Source organism: Triticum dicoccoides, chromosome 1B, assembly GCF_002162155.2.
Source record: "Triticum dicoccoides isolate Atlit2015 ecotype Zavitan chromosome 1B, WEW_v2.0, whole genome shotgun sequence".
In the NCBI taxonomy this organism is placed as follows: domain Eukaryota; kingdom Viridiplantae; phylum Streptophyta; class Magnoliopsida; order Poales; family Poaceae; genus Triticum; species Triticum dicoccoides.
Genome location: NC_041381.1, coordinates 19,278,507 through 19,297,866, shown reverse-complemented (window position 1 = coordinate 19,297,866; position 19,360 = coordinate 19,278,507). Strand labels below are relative to the sequence as shown.

The 19,360-nt window shown below is 43.7% G+C and overlaps 1 protein-coding gene across 1 annotated transcript; it reads right to left on the bottom strand.

Moving 5' to 3' along the window:
• Positions 1 to 1,389: 1,389 nt before the first annotated feature.
• Positions 1,390 to 5,893, bottom strand: LOC119350008. Its single transcript, XM_037618061.1, has 3 exons — positions 5,685 to 5,893; positions 2,138 to 4,157; positions 1,390 to 2,043 (listed from the first exon to the last, which is right to left on the bottom strand). Exons 1-3 carry the CDS (start codon positions 5,891 to 5,893, stop codon positions 1,390 to 1,392), a joined length of 2,883 nt encoding a protein of 960 aa, XP_037473958.1.
• Positions 5,894 to 19,360: the final 13,467 nt, after the last annotated feature.

Genomic DNA, 19,360 nt, shown 5'->3' with positions numbered 1-19,360 from the left:
GGAAATTCATGACCCATGGGCCGCGTTCGTCTGGGCACCCGCTCCGTCTCGCGTCTTTTGCCTCGCCCAACATATGTGCCGTTTCATGCGCTTTGTGTGGTTTTTTTGTGTGGTTTCATGTGCTTTGTGTGGTGGTGTGGAATGAGGGGTCGGGCGTTTGGACCGCTAGGTCTCTTCGGCTTGCTTAATTTATTTACCAACATTTCCCCAACCACCGCAAGGTAGACATCATCGTCATCGGTCATCAGCGAAAGGGTGCATGCATGGTGTGCCCATTATCGATGGATCATCATATGTTTATCTATGACTAAATCGAGATTAGGTCTAGAGTCTTGACCAACCATTGAGTAGGCTGGCTAGCGGCACTGTTAATTAGTCATGTGGCAAGAGAAAGGAAGTTGACGATCCTGATCAAGGTGAGAAATGAGAAGCCCCGTCGCTATCTACGAAAAAAGGAGCAGCACCGCAAGGCCCACACAACTACAAGTGAGAACAAGAGACTGACTATCTAAAGGAGGAAACCCAGCTATCCAGTATTTAAGCTTACTGTACATTTTTTCTTGGAAAATGGGTGTTACCCCAGCCTCTACCAGTCTCAAAGTCTCCAGTATCTCAAAGTACGAAAAGAAAACAGGACGCTCAAGCGAGCCTAATCAAGAAGCCACAACCGGCAGGCAAAAAAATAGGAGCACTACATGCCTATCCTATTACATGACCGCCATCCAAACCGATTGAAAATAACCCGAGCTACCATCTCCCATCGGGTAGACGCAGTAACCAAACGCCCCCTGGCCTCCGTCTGAGTGAGTAGCGACCACATACGGATCAACGCTGTGGCCCTGAAGATAACCTGCAAAAAGTGAAAGTTCGTTGCTCTGTTATCCTGCTCCAGATAGATTTAGCATATGATGTTGTTTTTATTGGAACATATGAATAGCAGCATTACGGAATAGTATGAACGCCCATAAATAAAATTTCTATGCCAATTGAATAGCAGCATTACGGAACATTTTACTTTATAAGCATGTGTACTTTGCAACACTGGATTTTTGCATTTGTGTGTCTCGTCTGTTGCCTATACCAAGTAGGACCACCAAAATGTTCAAACCAGTTGATCTCAAGGGACAGTTAACTCAGCCCACTGCGTTGTTTGGTCTAAGGCATTTGGATCACTTGTGTGTTGGGTATGTCGCAATTGCACTGCACCAACTTTCGGATAAGTATATGTATAGCACACCGACTTTGCAAAAGTAATTTCCATCACTTGAATTGAAATGTAAATGCGTTCAGGCATGACATAAATCATGGTATATAACAAGTACAATTGGTCTAAAAAAAACTCCAAAGCAAATCAATATCAAATCATGTAGCTTGTTTGCTCTCAGTGAGCTAGGTAGAGCTAGCTGGCACTATTTCAGAGTCTTGGTCCCTAATTTCGCCGTGTAGTTCGGATGCCAGTTTAATGATCGAATCGAGGGTCTCAGCGGTGTCAGGAATTGTTTTTGTCCTCGTCCCAGCTGTGAAAACCATGCAGCTCTCGAGATCCAGCATGGGCTTCGAAACACGAGAGAGCAATGCCATGAGGCTATGCATTTCATCTTGTTTGACGATGGTGCTGCGACCGTCCACCATGTGTTTCTTCATTGCTGCTATGACCAGCCTAGTGGTAAGCTTCATCAGTGTCAGGCTGTCGGCGGTCATGTGACCCCTGTTTAACTGCACCAACTTCATCGCAAACCTGAATGCGGCACCTTCTCCTTGATCTCCTTGGTCTCTTTCTCCCGGCGAAATTGCATTGATATCAATTTGTAATTTCTCACATGCCGTCACACAGAGGGACATCAGGACAAGATGTAACTTGTGATGTTGGTTTTGCCGAGAGGAGAAAGTGTTATTCTCGTTGTTGTTACTGGCAGTGACTTCTATAACACCATTTCTGATATCGAGCTCATTTAAGTTTGCGATGCCGGTACCTGCTCTGACATACCCAGGCTTTCCATCTTCTCCTGTCGATCCAAAACCAAGTAGTATTTCTCTCAATACCTGCATCGGTAATAGCAATAGAGTAACAAATCAAACGCAATGCAAAGAAATGTGACCAATGTTAAGAAACGGGAATGGATTAATATATACGTACCTTTGGCATCACGCCGGTCATGGCACTCTTGAGTGTACCGAGATATTCGTCATGCCCGGTGTAATGAATACATAAATGCTCCAGAATTTCTGCTGCACTTTTTCTGCATGTATCAAACTCATCCTGATCTGAAACTATTTTAATGAGAGCACCAACAAACTTGGAGACATCATTATTCGCCTTTGGGAAGATGGCGGCAACATTTTTGCTGCCAAGAAACAGCGCCAGTGCTTTACCTGCACTCTCTTTGATGGACCTGTAGTTACTATCACCATTAACGAAGATGCTTACCAGCATCCTAATGAAGTCTTCTCTGCTTTCAGTTTCCTCCTTGCATAGTTGCGTCAGGATCTGAATGGCATCCATCTGCAGCTCTCTGCCTTTACACTCTTCACACTTGATGATTCTTTCAATTGTGGTCATAGCTTTCTTGTTGCTCGAGATCTGCTGGCACAGCTTGGCCCCAGTCTCTCCCTCCATAGCCACGAGCCGGAGCATCACCCTCAGTGATACCTCGACTACGCTAGTGGACCACGCACTATGATGGCTGGTGCGGTGCACTAGGTCGTAGCTAACAGGCGCCATAATCTTGCAGACAAGATGTTCGGTGTTGCTTATGATTCTGCAGTTGTCCTCACTGTCTGCGAGACCCCAAAGGATACGTAGGCCAGTTAGCAGCAGATCTTTGTAGCCATGGAATGGATCGGTGTTATCGTTCCTCTTCTTAGTCTTGGAAAATAACCATACAAAGGTATCCAAGTCGCTCTCCCAGGGTAATTCTGATTCTGGCTCTGACTCCGACTCTGACTCTGATGACGATAAACAAGTGTCGCTACTGCTGCCACACCTGCCTTGTTCCTGATATTGACCATTGTTTGTTATCAACGATAGTGGCTGGGTTGCGATACTTGCTTCATGTCTCTTTGATGATGATTGGTGTGGTAGGAGCCGTTGGTATTCTTCGATGGTGTTGATGAGTGAAGATATGCACTGGATCCCATAGGGGAACTGCTCCAGACGAATCCCACTGGCGACGTGCTCCACTATCCTAGCAGCGGCCTCCCTCATCTTTTGGTCATATGAGTGGCTTGAATCTAGTGCATGAAGCAGTTTCTGCAGAATGTGAGCAGAAGATGCACATTCGATCAGCTGCTTGATCACCCTGCGCTGTTGCACAATGATCTCCTTTTCTGTTCGAGGATGATGCAGCTGCCACCACTTCCTCTCCCGCCTCTTCTTCTGCCTCCTCTCCTGCTTATTCTCCTCTTTCTTCTCCATTTTAACCAACGAAGGTCCAATATTTCCCTCTAAATCTGATAGCTTATGTCGCTGATTTCCGTTTTCTTGTTTGATCAAATTAGGGGATTTAATCTTGTCAGAATGCTGCCGGGTGAGTAGTCTGTCCAGTATCAATATCCCGGAAAGGCAGTTGCCACTGAGGGGCGAGCTGGACTCCAGGAGTTCTACAGCATACGTGACGAGGTTCCTCCCTCTCACGGAGGATGGGTTCTTCGAGCATCCCGTACTGATTTCGAAGAAGTAGCCTGAAACTGCAGAATCACCATCTTGGAAGCCGTAAGCTTGGCTCACTTGTTTCACTACCCTCCTCATCGAAAGCAGCAAGATGTTTCTATAAAGGAAGAATGCACCTTCGACCACACACATGGCGTACAAGATAGTATGTGCTGGATCCATGTTTTTTCTCTCTGCAGGGTTGTCACCGTAATGGCTGTGTTCCATGAGACCGCGTATCGAGATCCAAACGGCGATGAACAACCCAAAGAACATGAGCAACGGCAAAAAGTTAAGGCAAAAGTACAATGCCACACCATGAGCCAGCACTACCACCCTTCCTACCATCTCACATACCGTTGCAATAACTCTCTTAACCAGTACCTGGTTATTACCGTGTGAATTATCAGCCAGCTGCCAGTTGGGCGTCAATAAAAATTTCACCGCCCTCAAGCTCAAGAACAGATCAATAGCAGAATTCATCCTTTCACCAAATGAAACACTGATGCTGTTGTACGTGCATTCAAAGTTAGATACATGCCAGGTGCCCAGGTCAATATATATAAGAAAGTGATGTGAAACAAGATTAAGCAACAAAACATACATATTTGTGATGGCGTCATCTTTAGTTATTTGAAATTTGTTTGGATCCATTTGTAATTTTACAGACGTTCATACTATACGTTTGGAACATAAGAGAAGACTCTTCTCCCCAAGCAATGAAAATTTCTTCTCTCTTTTCTAGACCCGGCCCTGTTTCATTTACTCCCTCCTTGTCAAATCAGAGTTTTCAAGATGCAACTTGGAATGTTATTTATATATTGATATGTTCCTAGAAATTAAAGCACATAATTTTGAAATACTTTTCATGAAAAAACAATAATACACTTTTCCTTTGAAGTGTCTCAGTAATCAGTTTATACGATGATAGACAAAGCTGCTTAAGTTTGACTGCATGCCTTTCGGGATGCCATCGTCTCAATAATCCATTCACATGTCAACATAAGAAGTTACAGAAGTTTGACTACATGATTCTTAGGACACCATGTTTATCTATTAACTCTTACCATCTTCTAACTATCCCACAGTCTTTAATCCGGCTGTTACACAATCTCCCTCGCATGAATTTTTGGTGTCATATAACATGACTATGTTGGCTTGAATGACATATGGGCAGCCCTGCATGTAGCTCTCGCTTGAATGACATGGCTGGATAGTAATACGGCACAAGTGTTCTAAATGTATGTCAAAAAACAAAGGAAATATGTGATGTGGGATGTCAAATAGATCCTCGTGCGTCTAAGTGCATGAGACTCCACTCGTTGTCATAGCCATCAACCATGGTTCAAAATTTTAACCAAATCCATGGAAGCTCATTAATTTCAGCGGGCACCGGAATATTATTACCTTACAGGATTAGATCACAACCAAATAAAATTGAAATTTTCTTCAGACTCCATAATCCAAATTAGATGGACTTTGGTTTGAAATCATCCCTGGATATTTTTTTTATATCTGCTGGCGGAGCCAGGATTCCGAATTCGGGTGTATAGGAAAAAAAATACCACTGGTCAAGCTTTGGCACAAAGGGCACACAAACTGTAATTCCCATCTATCGGGAAATTGTAGCTGTCATCGCATGGGCTTTCTGCTTAGATAATGGGCTTTTGAGGGAAATGAGAAGGTTGGCTGCGCTAAATGAAACTACATTTCCAATCCTTATAGCCACAATGTACTGGATAGAATTGTGTATACCTAACTTGTTGTTGTTTTTGGCACAAATAATGGGTGTGGAGAAGTATACCCAGACCCAGGTACCTAATTGGCTCCGCCCAAATTTGCTTCAACACTAATTCTAATGTGGTCGAGACCACGTTGACCAGCCATCGTTCTCGGCCGGACCAGCTAGTTGAGGCGGCGTGGATCAACCATCATTCTCGACCAGCTAGCTTAGCTCTCCCAAAAACAGCCCCTTGTACTTAATTAAGTCACTCTTATTATTAGAGATGCGTGAGGTAAGAAGATTTATACTAACCAGAGAATCTGCACAAGGGTAATCAACGTGAGACGCCAGAAATCGTCCTTGTCGATGTTGGAGACGAATCCGCCGAGAAGAACCACCGTGGTCCATGTGAACACCAGGTAGCCTATGCCTCTGCAGGCGAATGACACGTACGCCATAAGCATGGCGTAGCCATTGATAAGCTTCACTTCCTCCCACTCGGAGTCGTATCTCCTAGCCATCTATCCTTCACATCAAGAGTAGCTAGATGAACCCTGATATGTCGGTAAAAGCATGCATGGGCTGAGCTTAACTTACTTGCATACTTACATAGATAACCCTCTGTATGAAAGTACGTAATGGGTGTGTTTACTTATGTCAAAAACGAGGTTGGATCTTGAGGACAATCAAAAGCGAGGACGAGTAGTGGTCTTTGCCATATAATTTCATGTATTCAACAGCCAGCTTTGTTCAGCTCAGTGCGTGCCAACTGCCAACCAATCCCCCTTTTTTCAAACAACAAAAGAAAAGCATGTGCCCATATGGCTTTTGCGCTCCTTTTTAGCAGCAGAAACATGTACTTACTAATTCTCAGTTGTATAAGGACTTGTTTTTTCTCGATAGTTATCTAGAACCGTCGGTGCGGTGTGAGATATGTGCAAGGTTCCATACTTTTTCATCCGGGAACAAATGCTGTTTTTCTCATCCAGATGACCAAATTGGGCATGTACAAATTTCTAAGATTGACTTAACACTTTCTTGTACAACTCAAACAATACAACAATCAAGGAGTTTTTTATTGCTCATGGTGAACACATTTAATCTTTATGAACAATTCTTTAAAATGTGTTGAAAAAATAAAAATAAAATCTCAATGTAGATAGACCAATAGGTGTATTCCTTTTTAACTATGAAAGCAAGTTGTGCTGCGTATATGCGAGATGTTCTCGCTTTTTATTTTCTGATGAGAATCGTGCTGGTCCGGCATGCAAACAGTCCCTGTGCCCGCAAGAAGAAATCACACCCCTTTGTTGGATAAGTGAGCAACTAGCTTTACTGAGGGTCAAAGGCAGTACATATACATATATGGTAAAGTGCAGAAAAGCCCCTTATACAATGGGATGTACACAAGTAACTATACACATCTAACACCCCCCCTCAAACTCATGGGGGATCAACAACACTGAGTTTGGAGAGAAAAAAGTCATGCTGCGCTCGAGTCTGTGCCTTCGTGAAGAAGTCCGCCAACTGTAACTTAGAGGGCACACAGTGAAGAGCGAGAGTCTGATCCTGCACAACAGCACGCACAAAATGGGCATCCACGCCGATGTGCTTGGTGAGCTCATGCTTCACCGGGTCACGCGCAATACTGATAGCACCGGTACTGTCAGACAGTAGGGGAGTCGAGGTAGTAGCAGACACACCAAAATTCTCAAGTAACCACCGTAACTAAATCACCGCAGCCATCAACATAGTCACTAGCCCAAGTAGTATCAGAGTAGGCCTGGAGCTCAAGAGAGCTGGAGCTGGGAAAGAAAAGGCGCTGAGAGATCTCGCCACGAAGATATCGTAGAACACGGAGGAGGTGACTATAGTGGACAGAGGTGGGGGCTGATGAAGTCATGTACCTAGGGTAGGGTCATGGACCTGTCCAAGGTACCCTCCCCAAGGACATCTTTTAGAAGAAGCCGTTTTCCAGTCGACCAAGAGGAACTCCACTCGACGGACTAGAAGACACTCGACGAACCTGAAGACACTCGACCATGAAGACTCACTCGACCACCAGGAGTTCAAGGTCTACTCTGTATCCAAACGGTCTGTATCCAGGAAAAATTCCTATGGAGCCCTTTGGTTTGTAGAAATAGATTCCTATTCCTATGTAGGATAGGGTTCAATCTTTCACATTTCAAAGAAATAAAACATTAGCCTAAACTCAGTGAAAAAATTCCTATCCTATGGATCAAATGGCATCTCTTTCTTTATAGGAATTGAGATGCATGTCATCTCACTTCCTATGAAGTTCCTGTTTCTACAATATTCCTATCCTATGAACCAAAAAAGACCAGTATACTGCCCACCTTTGTCCAACTACACCCTGACGTCATGCCACTGTCTGACGTAGGTACGGTCAGCACGATTTGACCATGCCTACGCCATGTGCGTGCCCTCTGATCTCTTTCGTCAATTCAGATCTATCCGTAGGCGTCCCAATGAAAAGTAAAGGTTAGTGCGAAAGAGACTAGAACAATAAACAAATTACCGATTAGCTCGTCCTTGATTAGCATATGTAGAGGAGAATAGAGAAAGGACATGCGCATGCGTTCACATGCTATTCCCATTAATCTGGTACAGATCAGTTTGCTTTTCTACTCTGCATCGACCCCGGTGACTCTTTGGAATGGTTGTGTGCGTCACTTGCTGTAGAGGCTGGAGTTTTACCCTCCTTTTCGGAAATAAAAAAGCACAACCATTCAAACTGCAATCTTCAAAAGACATGGTAAACATTGTTTTCTTTATTACAAGCATAAGTGCTCTAAACAAATAAAGTTAGCGAGTTACAAGCCAAGAAAACACACATAAGTTTCCAGTAACACTGCTATTCCCAGCAAACCTATGCTTACAAACTATTAGTCACAACTCACAAGCTTAACACACAGACATTTCGTTTAGCTTCACCAGCTCATCATACGTTTGATGCTTCTTGTCATCAGAGGTTTCGGAGCTTCCGAGCAATTGCGGCCCAACCGATGATAAGTATGAAGGGCCAGAGTTCCATGAGCATTAGGCCAACCATCATCATTGCTATCTGTTTTAATGCGTGAAATGGTCCCATTCGAAGGCACAATGGCCGTGCAAGAATAACCAACTTTATTAAGAACTCCAAATCTCTATATAGTATCACGAGAGGACTGAGCACAAAGATCACAATGCCAGTAGCATTGGCAACCGGAGCTAGCACCATATACACACCCAGTGCAAAAGCAGTAGTCAAGCATGTGAGCGAATTTGACACAAAGAAAATAGACGCGCAATAGTGCATTTGGCGAGTCACCAGGTGAACCAAAGGAGATCCAGTGAACATGAGACCAATAGTAGCTATTGATGAGCAAATAAAAGCTAATGCGTTCGCCATCATGAATGCGTCAAACGTAAACCTTCCAGCAAGTGTTGGTGTGCCTCGATTTATATGGTCATCTGCTATGAAACCTCCAGGGACAGCAAAAGTTGCACCGAATGACACAGTTGCTATTATAACTGAACCAATTCCTAGCATTTCACTTGCTTCTTTCATCTTCTGTGCTTCTTTGACCTCATCATCTGGTTTTACTCGAAAACTGTCCCTTTCTACAATATGATCCAAGAGAACAGAACTATTTTTAGCACCAACCAAGTTGAGTGCCATATATATCATCTGGTCACTATTCTGAAAGAGCAAACAGAAATATGAGTAACGTATGGGGATGCTAGACATGAATTATTTTGTTTCACTTAAAAGGGCCAAGTATTGTAAATTAATAAGCGCGAAATTAAATTACCCAAACATGATTCAGTCCACGAGGAAACAATCTTGTGGATAAATCAATAGGAGTCTGCTTATCGTTGTTTGCTAAACTTAAGTCCACTTCCATATTACCACATAGAGAACAAAGATTATGAAACATTGCATACTTGACTGCAAAATGCAGTGCACTGTTCCCATCACTGTCTTGCATATTCAAAATCCAATTTAGTGATGGAGTTTGGCAAGCAAAGGAGACTATGTTCAGTCTTTTTTTCTCAATGGCGACATGAAGGAATGTCCGTCCTTGAGCAGTGCGCAAGCCAGCACTACTGGGAAACTTCTCAAGTATAATGTTTAGGACATCTTTCGCACCCATGGTGGCAGCAACATGTATGGGGAATGATCCGTTGTTGTTTGCCTGATATACTGGTGACGGATTAGCTTCTAATAATTGTCTGAATAGTCTGACTCCATCAGGATGCTCAAAAACTGAAGCAAAGTGAAGAGGTGTATTTCCATCTCTGTCCCCGTGAGTGGTTAGGCTATTATTCCAGTTCAAAATATGTTTTGTGATCCCTGAAAATATGACATTTTGTCTATTAGTCCAAGGTAAGTGAGACAACATGTCAGCCAGGAGATTATCAACAACAAAAGAGTTTGACAAATTCAATTTTTCTAGATAATCTTACTAGTCATGACCATATACTATATATCTAAGAGTTTGACCCCCACTACTTTTAGTTATCTCAACATTCATGCTTCCACATTATCATAATTATTGTAGCTGTCAGATTATCCATTACAGTTTAATCTAGCTTATCCACTTTTAATTTAATCTAATTTTTGTGATCCCCACTCTTAGATATAATTATCTCAACCTTACTAGCTATCCACATAATCATAATCATAAGCTGTCAGATTATTGTGACCCCCACTACTTCTAATTATCTCAACCTTACTAGCTTATCCACTAGCATCCGCCCGATGTAAGCATGAATCCTCTACCATGCAACATGCACTAGTGCATTTTGATTGGATTTTAAATCACAGATACACTAGAACCCACTACCTATTTTTTTTCTAGACATGTAACCATGCCACTTCAGCAAGTCATGCATGCAAGTTATAAGTTGCAATTTTTTGATTAGTATATCCATGCAACGTTTCCCTGCCACATCACCGGTCCATGCGTGCAAGTCATCATTGATTTTCTGCATTAAGTTTTGTGCTCTCATGGACACGTAATATGTGTTTGGCGCTTGGAGCATACACATATAGTTCATCATTTGCATTTTTCTTTAGAAATGACCCTATTTTAATTTAATCTATTTTTTTCTCATGTATACATCATTTTGGTTTAAGCTTCATATTTTTTAATGTTTAAAAGTGTAATTCAATAATACTCTTACATTTTATTTTCATTAGTGTTTATTGTTTACATAACATCTAATTATGCACTTCTTTTCACAACATCATTGAACGTGCGGGGTATCATCTTGTTCCATTAACACGGAACATTAATACATTCACTTTTTGGGTAGGAGGGGTGCTTAATAAAAATGTGAACATATAACTTAATCGGGGTATCCAGTCATATTTCCCAACAGACTACCGGAACCAACTGGACCGTTTTGATCTTGCTTATATTCTACCTTAATAGCAAAAGTGTCAGGAAGTCTTGAATGATCCCTCCCCTCATCTATCATAAACATACGCGCATAGAACAAAAAAATATACGAAGTTTGAAATAATTTATGCATATAAACTCAATTGGTAATTTGAAATACCTAACTTCCAAAATAAAATTAATTAATACCTATGGTTCGAAAAGTCGCAGCATGTAGCGCATTTTGGCCATGGGGTCCGCTGTATGAGAGATTTCCATTGCTCTTGTCATGTAGGGCCCGTGCGATTGTATATCTTTGCAGTGAAATTGCTAGGTACAATGGGGAAGTGCCTTCTTTAGGATAATTGGCCAAGTCAGGATCAGCCTTCAACAGACCTTCCACAATATCCTGATTTCCAATACGGACAGCATCATGCAAGGCTGTCTCCTTAAGCACATTCTCCTTTCTCAGGAACTCGTGGAACCTGTTGCAACTTTCAGCAAGTTCAACAAGAATAGAGAGCATTTGGAACTTACCGGCTCTGGCGGCACAGTGCAAGGGCGTGTCACCCTTATTATTCACTGCAAACAGGAGGTCTCGGTCCCTTTTGAAGATGATGATTGCACACTTCAAGAATTCCTTGCCGTCCCCATGGCTGGCAACCACATGCAGTGCGGTGTCCCCCTCGGCAGTGACGCCGTTGAGAAGCAGACCAGCCGTGGGTGAAGCAGGCTGATCAACCACATTTTCTACATCTTCAGAAGCTTGTTGCACCGTTAATCTTCCCTTGGTGCTATTGCCGGCAGGATATCCCACCAGTAAGTCAAGAAATACCTGAGTAGACTGGATCATTGGTGGTGCTTGTTTGTCTTCCTTGCTGAAAAGATAATTCAGTGCCGTCCAGGAGCCAACACTCGCTGATGCCAGTAGCAGGGGATTTATGGGCGCTGGCTTTGTGTCCCCGCCAGTGGCAGCAGGGGAAACATTGCTGGAAGACATCACCCCCAACTGCTGGGCATCCCAAACACCAACAGCCAGAGCATTTGACGAGCTATTAGCTACGATGCCGGTGCTCGACGCCAACCCCAACATTGGGTCAGCCCTCTCCATTGCACTCTCCGCCTAGGAACTATTCAAGGTATGGATGGATCTACTTGTGTGCTCTACTACTATCCGGGTACACCCTTATTAAGTATACAAACCTGCAAGAAAAATGCAGCCATGCTTACTCCATTAGTATAGACGTAGTGAATGGTATGCTGAAGACTAAAGTCTCCTACGTTTGTCTTGTTTCTTGGTGGTGAGCAGGTGACGCTTAAATCGGAGCACATAGCTGTCAATTGTCTGCTCTTGTGTTTTTTGTACTCGTCGATCGATGAAGTGGACATAATCTATCTTCCCAATGACGTGGAGATGCGGAAGAGCACATGACTGATGCTACGCTCCAAAGTATGACTTGAGGGCCTCTAGTGTGCTTTCTTCTCTACGGTCAAACAATGACTTGAAGGATGGGATTGTTTCCTTGTTTATCTTCATTGTCGTGGAACTACGAGCGGCAAACTTTGAAGAGTAGACTGGGTTGCTTGATGTAGGCCAAAAGACATGTATTTTGACAAGGGGTGTGCGTGTGTGTGTGTGTTCTGAATATATATACTGCACCATGTGTGATGAATAGTATTACTGACTACTCGTCACCCTGGGTGATTACTAGTTATTTTCAACCTCTCTATTTAATCATCAATGCATGTTAATTTCATGTTCCATAAATTTTTCTTATTTCAAACATAAAAAGAGAACATAAAAATTATATAATCGCCATAAAAATATTTTATGTTATGTAAAATTACAAACGTCAAAACATTGCGTAAAAGATACATAAAATGCAACTTTTCTAGTTTTATGACCTATATTTTTGTTTTCTTATGCCAAATTTTATGTATTCAATCAATATAAATGTAACTATTTGTATTTTAAATGTAATTTATTATGAAAAGTGTTAAACAAAACTCCTGTCACGTTACACATCCAGGAACTTGGCGTACATGTCTAGGTAGTTAGGGAGATCTCTTTTATTTGTTATGTCATTTATCTTTGTATCTCTCTATCCCTTATCTCCATGTATCTCTCCTGGTAGTTGTTGCTACCGATTGTGTATGCCTCTGCAAGAGCTGGCCTTGCCCCCAATCAATATATAATCGCGGGCTGTCATGTATGACAGTGGAGACGCTTCTACGAATCTTAATAGGGTATACAGAGCCTCCCTCTTCCACCTCATCTAGCCATCATCTTCAACCTTCGCCCATCTCCCATCGCCATGTCTTCCTCCAGCCAAATCATCTCCTCTGGCCTAAACAATACGATCTCAGAACCTCTTACTCGCACAAACTATGTTTTGTGGCGAGCCCAAGCCCGATCCCAGATCATAGGAGCAGGTCTCTTCGGATACCTCGATCAAACAGTCCCAGAACCACCAGCCACCATTACCTCCAAAAACGCAGAAGGAAAAGATCAAACCACACCAAATCCAGCCTACTCCGCCTGGTTGATTCAAGATCAACAGCTTGTGGCATATCTGCTCCGCAACCTCTCCAAAGAAGTCCTAGTACAGGTCGCTTCCCTAGAAAAATCCCATGCCATCTGGTCTTCTCTCGCAAACATGTTTGCGGCTCAATCCAGATCACGTGCAAACAATTGCCGTGCTGCTCTTTCCAACGCCCAAAAGGGCTCCCAATCTGCCGCGGCCTATTTTGGTCAGATGCGCGCGCTTGCAGATGAACTTGCCATGGCTGGAAAGCCACTTCTCGAGGGGGAGCTGATCTCCTTTCTCATCTCTGGTCTAGATATGGACTATCAACCTCTTATCTCTGCATTAGATGTCCGCACTGAGCCTCTCTCCGTCGATGATCTGTTTGGCATGGTGTCCAACTTTGATCAAAGGGTGGAGATGTTCCACGGCTCTGGATCGGGTGCTTTCAAAACATCTGCCAACGCCGCCTCTCGAGGACGCGGTGGCTTCTCCAAAGGCAACCGCGGCGGCGGTGGCTTCTCCAAGGGCGGCTACAACAACGGCCATAGCGGCGGCAGTGGCTTCTCCAAGGGCGGCTACAACAACGGCCATAGCGGCGGCGGTGGCTATGGCAGCTTCCGCGGCGGCGGCGATGGCGGCTACAACAACAATCACAGCAACGGTGGCGGCGGCCACCGTGGCGGCGGTGGCGCAAACTACAACAACTACGGCGGCGGAGGGGGCTACTACAACAACAACGGCCCTCCGCGCCCCTTCTACAACAACAATCAAGGGCGCCGTTTTGCTGGGTATGAAGAATACGAAAATAAATGTCAGATCTGTAAAAAAACTAACCATATTGCAAAAGAATGCAAATGGCGCTATGCAGAGGACAACTCTTAGAAGAAGCGTGTTGCCGCTGCGGCAGACATCTCCTATGGTAGTACCGACTCCAACTGGTATGTTGATTCGGGCTCCAACGAGCACATCACCTCAGATCTCGAGAAGCTGACCATGCATGAGAGATACCACGGCAAAGATCAGATCAACACGGCAGAAAGCGCTCCAGGTATGATGATAAGTCATGTTGGTCAGTCTACTGTTAAAACCCCGCATTGTGATATCCAGCTTAAAGATGTTTTACATGTTCCTGCTGCATCAAAAAATCTCCTTTCCGTTCATCGCATCACTCTTGATAATGGTGTTTTCATAGAATTTCACCCATTCTTCTTTTTGATCAAGGATCAGGTCACGAGGAGGGTCCTCTATCGCGGTAGATGTGTGCAAGGTCTCTATCCGTTGATTCCCAAGTTTTGCAAGTTCAATAAACAAGTTCATGGAGCCTTCAAGGTCTCTTCAGAACGATGGCACAATCGTTTAGGCCACCCATCTTTCTCTATTGTTTATCAAATTCTTAGTAAACATAAGCTCCCATTTGTCGGTGAGCATGATCGTGAAACTATTTGTGATGCTTGTCAGAAAGCAAAAAGTCATCAATTACCTTACTCTATTTCCACTAGTGTGTCAACAAAACCCTTGCAACTTATTTTTTCCGATGTGTGGGGTCCTGCCCCCTCTTCCGTTGGTAGACACACATATTACGTAAGCTTCATTGATGACTACAGTAAGTACACTGGATTTATTTGCTTAAAAACGTTCTGATGTCTTTCAAGTATTCCACAATTTTCAAGCACTAGTTGAGAGAAAATTTGATAGCAAGATCATTGCCATGCAATCAGACTGGGGTGGTGAATATGAGAAGTTAAATTCCTTTTTTCAACAAATAGGAATTTCTCATCACGTATCTTGTCCCCATGCTCATCAACAGAACGGCTCTGCTGAACGCAAGCACAGGCACATTATTGACGTAGGCTTCTCCCTTCTTGCCGCAGCATCTATGCCGTTAAAGTTTTGGGATGAAGCCTTCCTAACTGCGGTTCATCTTATAAACTTGCTACCTAGCCGTGTCATCAACAATGAGTCTCCAACCGAACGCCTCCTTCATGCCAAACCCGATTATGCATCTCTCCGTGTGTTTGGGTGCGCCTGTTGGCCAAACCTCCGTCCTTACAATAATCGCAAACTCAGCTTCCGGTCCAAACAGTGCGTCTTCCTTGGCTACAGTGCCCAACACAAGGGGGTCAAGTGTCTTGATGTTGCCACCGGTAGAATATATATCTCCCGTGATGTTGTGTTTGATGAAACAAAATTCCCCTTTGAAACCCTTCATCCCAATGCCGGTGCCCTCCTCAAACAAGAAATTCTCCTTCTTCCGACTACTCTTTCTGGTATAGATCATGGGGGTGACAACAATAGTACGGATCAACCTTTGACTACTCATCATTTTTTGCCTGAGTGTATTGCTGCAGATCCATCATCAGAAGAAAATTCGGGCTCAAACAGTGCAAATAGCGGTGGAAACGGCCATGATTTCATGTGCGCCCCGGCTGGGAACAACGAAGCACGAGGCGGATCTGCTCCGGGATCCCCACTGCATGCAACAGGTCGATCTGCACCGGGATCGCCAACTGCAGCACCTGGTTCCCCCTCGGTCTCCGCGCGTACGGACGTGGACAGCAGAACCGCAAGCGGCCGCATGCAGCCCACCAGCTGCAGACGCGACAGCGCCCAGCCGCGCCAACAGGAGGGCGGCGCATGGCGGGATGGGACGCGCGGGCCGGTGCGTGGGCCAGCACCAGATTCCTCTGGCCCCACATCTTCTGGTCCCGCCAGCTTGGACTGGTCGCCTGAGCCGCGGTCGCCCGAGCCGCGGTCGCCTGCTTCTGCGACAGCGATAGGATCCCCTTCGGGATTGGCGTCGCCAGCACCTGACGCTGACGCAGACGAGACACCACCGCCTGGATCGTCTGCACCAATACATCCTGTGATCCTGCGTGTGGCGCCACGTACTAGACTACAAAGGGGAGTTACTACTCGCTTAAATTACAAAAAAATTCTCTAAGTTTGGAATGTTGTGTACTACTGGTGAACCTAACACTTTGAAAGAAGCTCTTGATGATTCCAGGTGGAAAGCAGCTATGGATGATGAGTTCAGGGCACTCAAGAAGAACAAGACATGGCATCTTGTTCCCCCTCAGCAAGGCAGAAACTTGATCGATTGTAAATGGGTGTATCGAATCAAGAAGAAATCAGATGGTACCGTAGATCGGCACAAAGCAAGACTTGTAGCCAAGGGCTTCAAGCAAAGGTATGGCATAGACTATGAGGACACCTTTAGTCCAGTAGTTAAAGCTGCAACAATATGTTTGGTACTGTCAATTCCTGTGTCCAGGGGATGGAGTCTCAGACAGCTAGATGTACAGAACGCGTTCCTTCATGGTGTTCTGGAAGAGGAAGTGTACATGAAACAACCTCCTGGGTTTGAAGACAGAAATGCACCTTTCCATGTATGCAAGCTTGACAAGGCCCTGTATGGATTAAAACAAGCACCTAGAGCGTGGTATTCACGGTTGAGTATGAAGCTTCAAGCACTTGGGTTTGTTCCATCAAAATCTAACACCTCTCTGTTTATCTATAGAAAGTATCAAACTTTCATATTTGTTCTTATATACGTTGATGATATCATCGTCACTAGCTCCTCGAATGGGGCAGTATCAGCCTTACTCAAGGATCTAGGGTCTGAATTTGCTCTTAAGGATTTGGGAGACTTGAACTTATTTTTAGGCATTGAGGTGAACAAAATAAACAACGGTATTCACTTATCACAAGCAAAGTATGCAACCGAGTTATTGAGTAGAATTGGAATGAAAAACTGCAAGCCTTCACCAACACCTTTATCCAGCTCAGAAACTCTATCCTTGACAGAAGGAGAACCTTTGACTCAAGAGGATATCACTGGATACAGAAGTCTGGTTGGTGGCCTTCAGTACTTGACTCTCACCAGACCTGACATTTCTTTTGCAGTTAATAAAGTGTGTCAATTTCTCCATGCACCAACCACAGCTCACTGGACAGCAGCCAAGAGAATTCTAAGGTGCATAAAGAACACTTTGACCACAGGTCTTACTTTCAGGTGATCATCTTTCACACTTGTCAGTGCTTTCTCAGATGCTGACTGGGCTGGCTGCTTGGATGATAGAAGATCAACAGGTGGTTTTGCTATCTTCTATGGTCCTAATTTAATTTCGTGGTGTGCCAAGAAACAAGCTACTTTCTCCAGGTCAAGTACAGAAGCAAAATACAAGGCCCTAGCAAATGCAACAACAGAAGTTATTTGGATTCAGTCTATGCTCAAAGAGCTTGGAGTGCCACAAGCACAACCTCCTTGCTTATGGTGTGATAATCTTGGTGCCACCTACTTATCTGCTAACCCAGTTTTTCATGCCAGGACCAAACACATTGAGATAGATTTTCATTTTGTAAGAGAACGAGTTGCAAGCAAACAACTAGATGTCAGATTCATTCCCTCCAAAGAACAAATTGCAGATGGATTCACCAAGGCCTTGCCAGTCAGAGCTAACAAAGAACAAAGAACATCTGATGACTATCTAGTATCAAAGCTAACAAAGAACAAAGACCCAAGTGCAAAGAACTGGATTTTTGAACTTTATGAAAATCTGAATCATGACATGTTCACCAAGATGGCAGTGACACTGTCACCAGTTCGGTATGCCGATGGAAGGCAATCCATGAGGCAATATTTCAGAGTCCGTCCCAAACATGTATCGGGGTACACCTATGGATGGGGCTAGTTGTGTGCTCTAATCCTGTCGGGGTATGCCTCAAGTATATAGCAAAACTGCAAAAAATGCAGCCAAACCTACTCCTTTACTTAAAGACGTAGTGAATGGTATGCTGAAGACTAAGCCTCCTCTGTATGTCTTGTTTGTTGTTTCTTGGTGGTGAGTTGGTGGCTCTTAAATCGGAGCACATGGCTGTCGAACGATGAAGCACATATAATCTATCTTCCCAATGACCTATAGATGAGGAAGAGCACATGAGTGACACTACGCTCCAAAGTATGACTTGAGGGCCTCTAGTGTGCTTTCTTCTCTATGGTCAAACAATGACTTGAGGGCTGCAATTATTTCCTTTTTTATCTTCATTGTCCTAGAACTACGAGTGTCAAACTTTGAAGAGTAGCCTGGGCTGCTTGATGTAGGCCAAAAGACATGTATAGGAGAAGGGGTGTGTGTATTGGGTCCCGGAAGCAAATGCTTCTGGGATTAAACAGTAAAATTAAGACATATAGAAATTAATGTGTATTTTTGTTGTTGTTTTTACATGTTTAAATTAGTGCGCGACTTTGTTGTGTTCGTCAACATTTGTACACAAAGAAGAACAACATCTCCTCGAAAAAATAGAGCTGCAAATGGGCGGTGGTGTTGTGGTGAAGCTAGCAGCAGTTGTTTCCGCGTCGGAGCAACTAACGAAGGCTGACTTGGTAATTTAGAGGCTTCAGGACTGTAGGAAGAAGATAAGCTGCAACCACACCGCTGAATCAGAGAACCTTTGCATTCGATTAGTTCAAGGTGAGTGACTGTACTACATTCGTGTGTGAGATGGAACTCCTTAATATCTTGTGCCTGATTTCGTTGGGTTTCTACCAAATTTGGTTTGCAGACTGGGTTGTTACGTTTTGAGCATAAAATTAGGTTATGTTTTGTGTTAATTCAACCAGTACGCTAGGTTCTGAGTACTTGGGTTCTATGAATGCATCTCGTTCTACATGGTACTGGAGTGCCACATAGACAAATTTCTCTATTTTCATTCGCAGCTACTAGATCAAAGTACTCTTCTATGTGTATAGAAGCATAGGCTGATTACAATGAGGAGGATTAAAATTAGGCCATTTTAGTTACCAGTTAACTGTATTGTTTTACAGTCAAATATGTGTGACGATACTCTGATTCATTAACACCTGTATGGTAGTTTAATTGTTTCCGTTTTGATAGTAGTAGTGCAACTCTGGAATAAATAACGTAGTGATAGGCTTAGTCATTTAACACTGAGTTCTGATAAATAGCCTATGTGTATGTTATACAGAGTACCACTGTGTGGTTTTGTTCTGTATTTTTCGTTAGCAATTTGGTTCAGTTTCTGAATATGCATATGCCTTTTTTATGCTATTGTT

Bases quoted from the DNA above. Each gene is read 5' to 3' on its own strand.
- LOC119350008 (XM_037618061.1), bottom strand. From the start codon at position 5,893: ATGGCTAGGAGATACGACTCCGAGTGGGAGGAAGTGAAGCTTATCAAT. The intron at 4,158-5,684 runs GTTAGTATAAAT...CACGTACAACAG, and splicing joins ACCCTTGTGCAGATTCTCTG to CATCAGTGTTTCATTTGGTG. The intron at 2,044-2,137 runs GTACGTATATAT...TTACCGATGCAG, and splicing joins TGACCGGCGTGATGCCAAAG to GTATTGAGAGAAATACTACT.